We start from the raw sequence: 6000 nt of genomic DNA, 5'->3' as shown, positions 1-6000 counted from the left end.
GACTTGTTCTCAACTGGCCTACCTGGTTAAATAAAGGTGAAATAAATGTTTTTGTTTATAAAAAAAAAATGTCTGACATCAATGTGTGAGCAACTACAATAATTGAATATGGTCAATTTCAAACATTTGTATATAACATAAACATACTGTTGACATGTAGGCTATGGTGTAATGGAATGGTTTGCCTTGTGTGGTAGGTTTTGTGGGTTTTGACACTCTTATGTAGGTGTTATAACCAGCCATAAAATAACTCAATATATGTCACAACAGGTCCAAATATGTGTCATAACAGTGTTATGACCATATTATAACAGGCTATGACAAGTTATGTCAGCTGTTATGACATATTATGACATGGTTATGACTGTGTCATAATGTTTTATGACGCTGGATGTCAAGTACAGTGTTACCAAAGTGAGTCGTAAACAGCAAATGTGAGTCAACAACAAACAACAACAACCATGACGGTATCACATTTTTTAAATAACACACTCTGATGCGGCATTTATATGCACCTCATTTACTTTCAATAAACCAAATTGACGCACAAATTATAGATGTGCTGTGTCCTGTTCTGATTTCATAATTCATACCCTATGAAATGATTTATCCCTCAGATGGTCTTCTCTGATACTAGTTGGCTGTGGCTGAGCTCCAGATGGGGTCAGGGTTAGGGTTTGGACACGATTCCAATAATGGGTTGGCATGAACAGAGATTTTGCAATCTCTCCGATTTTCGGGAATCAGAACTGAAGCTGTGTCCAGCAAAATTCCCAGCGGTGGGCAGACAGGGGTGAGTTCTCTCCTCAGCAGATATAAGGCCTTGGTCCTATAACTTCTCACGGAGTACATCGTCTTTACAGAGGAGACACAGCTCAACATACAAACTGATAAACAGATATTTCCATCAAAATGTGGTATGTTATACTTTTCATATTCTTTCTTCAACAAAACCCTAGTTGCCTGGCAATTGTTGTCATTGCAGTACCAATCCAAATGAATCTCTGAAATGTCTTTGGACAATGGATCTTTGTAAAATGGCAGGGAAACACAGCTACTTAAATCTTTCAAAAAACATTCAAATTGCTCTAGCTAGAGACCTTTTCTAAATATAGGTTAACAAGCAAGCCCAGAGACTTCCTAAGTAAAGGAACCGTTAGTTGTGGTACTAGTGAGTGTTTGGGAGCTGTCTGTCAGTTGGCTCTGTGTGTGTGTACTGTACTTATGTGTTCCTTCTGTCCGCAGGTCATCCCTGGTAGTGCTCCTCGCGGCCTCCTGTGTCTGTCTGGAACAGGACAAAATCAAAATCAAAATCAAAATCAAAACCAAATCAATTGATGAGATGTCAGACAATTCAGGTAGCTATCTGTCTAACTGACACATAACCAACTCCCTGCCTTATGCCAATACGGGCTTACTTTTTCTGATTTAGATTGAAATGTCAACAAAGTGAGAGGGATGAAACGTTTTCAAACAAAAACATGTACATTTTAAAGATCATTGACAACCTTTCTTGTCCCATGTCTATGTTAAGGTGGGTGTTAGTGACACCATTGATGCAGAATATCGCCCAAAAATATTGGACTTACACATTACACGTGTGTTTTCACACGTGCAATTTGTCTATTTCCGAAACATATTATATTTGCTGGCCCATTGTGACTGGTTCGTGTAAGGATATCACTCACATTTCAATTACACTGTCACTCTCATCGGATGTTCTGAAGCCAATCTTCACTATGGATCCCCTTACGCAACTCTGAGCTGAGCAGACACAAGCTGTTCCTATTCAGCCTGTTGGAGAATACAGTAGCTGTGGCCAAAATGAGGATGTCACCATCACTTTCAAGTGAGAACCTTGTTAACCTCTTGGGGCTAGGTGGGACGCTAGCGTGCCACCTGTGGTGCACTCCATCAACAGCAGGTGCATTTCAAGAGCGGCAAATTTGAATCCAAATAAATGTCAAAATTCAAATTTTTCAAAAATACAACTATGTTACACCATTTGAAAGATAAACATCTCCTTAATCTAACCACGTTTTACGATTTCAAAAAGGTTTTACGGCGAAAGCATAAATTTAGAGTATGTTAGGACAGTACATTTACAAGAGTTGTGTGTAATGTTTTGTCAAGTCAAAGACAGGGTCACCAAAACCATAAAACCAGCTAAAATGATACACTAACCTTTTACAATCTCCATCAGATGACACTCCTAGGACATTATGTTAGACAATGCATGCATTTTTAGTTCTATCAAGTTCATATTTATATACAAAAACAGCGTTTTACTATGGCATTGATGTTGAGGAAATCGTTTCCCTCCAATAACCGGCAGTCAAGTCAGCGTCACAAATTAAATAATTAAAATTAGAAAACATTGGTAAAATATTATATTGTCATTTAAAGAATTATAGATTTACATCTTTTGAACGCAATCAACTTGCCAGATTTAAAAATAACCTTACTGGGAAATCACACTTTGCAATAATCTGAGCACTGTGCCCAGAAAAATACGCGTTGCGATACAGACTAGACGTCATGTTGGGGAGATCTAAAATCGAAAATACTATGTAAATAATCCATTACCTTTGATTCTCTTCATCAGATGTCACTTCCAGGTATCACAGGTCCATAACGAATGTAGTTTTGTTCAAAAAAGCTCATCATTTATGTCCAAAAATCTCCGTCTCGTTAGCACATGATGTAAGCCAGCCGGACTTCTCGTCATGAACGAGGGGAAAAAATATATTTCCGTTCGTTCAAACATGTCAAACGTTGTATAGCATAAATCATTAGGGCCTTTTTTAACCAGAACATGAATAATATTCAAGGTGGACGAATGCATAGCCTTTTATAACGTATTGGAACGAGGGTACCCAACATGAAGTAGCGCGCAGGTGTCTAATGGGACATCACCGTTCCATGGCTCTTGTTCGGTCAGATCTCCCTCCAGAAGACTCAAAACACTTTGTAAAGGCTGGTGACATCTAGTGGAAGCAATAGGAAGTGCCAAAATATTCCTAAACCCCTGTGTTTTTCAATGGGATAGGTTTAAAGTCAATACAACACATCAGGTATCCACTTCCTGTCAGAAAATGTCTCAGGGTTTTGCCTGCCAAATGAGTTCTGTTATACTCACAGACACCATTCAAACAGTTTTGGAAACTTTAGAGTGTTTTCTATCCATATATAATAAGTATATGCATATTCTAGTTACTGGGTAGGATTAGTAACCAGATTAAATCGGGTACATTTTTTTTATCCAGACGTGCAAATGCTGCCCCCTAGACCCAACAGGTTAAGTCTCACGGCTCACAGCTATTATCCCGATTATCTTAAAAATCGATTCAGCAGCGACACACATGAGATGACAGGGATCAAAGAGAAGGCAAGCAGGGAGGAAAGGAAGGAGAGATCCTCAGTCTCAGCTTCCTCCAAGCTGGATGGTAAAATATGTCATTAGGAAAATCTACAGAGCATGAAAGCCTTGAAAAGTAAAATTCCTCAAAATCCACCTCTCATCAAACGTTTCAGGAAAATGTTTGAGAAGAGAAATGACACTAATTCCATCCTCATCTAGGTTTCTGCGTATTGTGACCTCCAAGGTAATTCTGTGAAAGCTAGCCTTGTCTGGCTCAAGTCATGACAACACTTATTTTTTTAGATAATAGTAGATGATTAATGAATTTACTGAACTTTTGTCAGGTCAAAGCTAAAAGGTTCCAGAAAGCTACTACCAAATGCTATGTGTATTCAAGTGAATAGTGTTGATTTTAGCAAACTCAAACTCAAACTAAAACCAAGGCTGGAATTGTATTGAGGCACATTTCATTTTTCTGCAATAATCTTTTATGGTTGTGTTTGAGTTGCACAGCAGTAAGTGCTAGGTGGTGCTGAGTTGGGGATGTTTTAACCATATAGAGATTGTATAGAAATAATGTTGTTGTGTTTCTTGCCCAGACCTGCGCTTCAGGCGTATGGTTGGGGGCACCCTGGCCCCTCATGTCCCCTGGCAGGCCATGGTCTATCTGAGTAAAAACGTCATGAACGGGGGCTTCGCTGGGGGAGCTCTAATCTCTGACCGCTGGGTCCTGACCGCTGGCAGGAACTTGTTTGTCAGGAAGAGTAGGCAGGACACCCAGGGGAAAGAACCAATCATCCCCAAGGTGTACCTAGGCATCACGCGATACTCCCAAGCCAATGACTCCAAAGAAGTTGCTGTAGAAAAGGTGAGCTAGTATACCCATTACCATCTCTTTCAAACAATATACAGACAATTCAGTATTTACAGCAAGCAGAACTGCACTGGGCTCTCTCACCTACATCATCATTTTCAGTCTTATAGGTAGTTAGAGCACAAATACAGTAGATCGTCAAAAAAAGGTCCTATGAATTATTCCCTTCCCCTTCTAGGTGGTTCTGCACCCAGGCTTCCAGAGCGTGTCAGACTGGGACAACGACCTGGCTCTGATTCAGCTGAAGGAGCCATTCACCTTGAGCGAGGCTGTGATGCCCATCCCTCTGCCTGAGAGGGGTGAGGACCTGGCTGAGGCAGCCCAGGAGAAAGGCATCATCACAGGCTGGGGTTGGGGGGTCCACTTCACCCCCGCTGAGTCACTGAAACACCTGGTATTGCCTGTGGCATCGCATAGCTTCTGTAAGGCAGAGTACAACCGTGGTGGCAGCACTCCAACCATAGACGACAACATGTTCTGTACTGGAGCCAGCAAGTACCAGGAGAATGTGTGCTTTGGGGATGCAGGCGGTGCCCTGGCAGTCCAGGACCCCAAAGACGGCAGAGTGTATGCTGCAGGGATCCTGTCCTTCGATAAGGCCTGTGCCGTGAGGAAATACGCTGTCTACATGAAGCTCTCTGCCTACATGCCTTGGATCAACAGTGTCCTCAGGGGTGACAGTGAGAAATCAGCCAGTCTCCGCTCCAGTGTAATGTCTGAGATGTTTTCGAGGCAGTTGTAGCCTCCACTCAGCACAGTTTCAGATATGAGAGCCGGGGCTCATAATCTCCATTATGCCTTTGCTAACAAAGTAATTTTCTGACTTGATCTTGTAAAACTCTCTCAAGTTTCGACTTTCATTGAGTGTGTGCCCCCGCCTGATTGAGTGTGTCTTCCGATGTTGATTTCAAAGGATTTTCAATAAATTAATCTCTCCTAAGAAGTTTGGTTTCCGATGTTTCACCTTATAACTTTTATTCACATTTTCTTCAACTCATTTTAGAATGCTGGGAAACATATTTTAGATCATCTCTACAAGCTGGAACCTTAGAGCATGTTAGAGCCATTAAAACAAGTAGCCTACAGCTAGGACATGAGACGATTTTGAAGTTCATTTAAGTAATGGAATTATTAAGGAAAATTGTTATCTGGCCAAGGAGGATATTGTGTTGAGACCAGCAAGGGTTTTTTAGTAGATTTGTCATGAAAATCATTCAAGAAGGAAATAACTTGTTCTAAAATAGAGCTACATAAACGAGGGTCTAGAATCCCTCCCAGCAGGGGAATGGAGGTCATGTCACTCCTGGTTAGTGACTAATTTAAATACAGAAGACAAAAGGCTTGTCATCACAGCTCAACACTAGTTAATAGCTCTCTTGCTTTGGAGCAGCCTGCTGTACCACAATTTGTTCAGTTTCAACAAGAGATATCTCAGAAATGGTGCCGAAGAGTATGGCTGATGTTTTACATGCCCGTAATCAATTGTGCTATTTTGTTAATTTTTTTGTGTTGTTTGTAACTTATTTTTTAACTTATTTTGTACATAATGTTGCTGCTACCGTCTCTTACGACCGAAAATAACTTCTGGACATCAGAACTGGGATTACTCACCACGGACTGGTAGAAGCTTTTTCCTTTAATCTCTATGTACTAGGGGGCTATGTGGGACGCATGCGTCCCACCCCTGGTACACCCTATCAACAACAGGTGAAATATCAAGAGTGCCAAATTTGAAAACAATTAAATGTCATAATTCAAATTTCTC

The 6000-nt window shown here is 40.8% G+C and overlaps 1 protein-coding gene across 1 annotated transcript; it reads left to right on the top strand.

Moving 5' to 3' along the window:
• Positions 1 to 771: 771 nt before the first annotated feature.
• On the top strand, positions 772 to 5178 carry LOC106591742 (haptoglobin). Its single transcript, XM_045712805.1, has 4 exons — positions 772 to 917; positions 1246 to 1358; positions 3961 to 4229; positions 4414 to 5178. Exons 1-4 carry the CDS (start codon positions 913 to 915, stop codon positions 4975 to 4977), a joined length of 951 nt encoding a protein of 316 aa, XP_045568761.1. The 5' UTR covers positions 772 to 912; the 3' UTR covers positions 4978 to 5178.
• The last annotated feature ends 822 nt before the right edge of the window (positions 5179 to 6000 follow it).

Source organism: Salmo salar, unplaced genomic scaffold, assembly GCF_905237065.1.
Source record: "Salmo salar unplaced genomic scaffold, Ssal_v3.1, whole genome shotgun sequence".
NCBI classification, from domain to species: domain Eukaryota; kingdom Metazoa; phylum Chordata; class Actinopteri; order Salmoniformes; family Salmonidae; genus Salmo; species Salmo salar.
The sequence above is the reverse complement of the archived record's forward strand: the minus strand, read 5'-3'. Positions and strand labels throughout refer to the sequence as shown.

What these genes read in the sequence shown, in the direction of transcription:
- LOC106591742 (XM_045712805.1), top strand. An exon ending in TGAGATGTCAGACAATTCAG is followed by an intron (nt 1,359 to 3,960) that starts GTAGCTATCTGT and finishes TTTCTTGCCCAG; the next exon opens with ACCTGCGCTTCAGGCGTATG. An exon ending in AAGAAGTTGCTGTAGAAAAG is followed by an intron (nt 4,230 to 4,413) that starts GTGAGCTAGTAT and finishes TTCCCCTTCTAG; the next exon opens with GTGGTTCTGCACCCAGGCTT.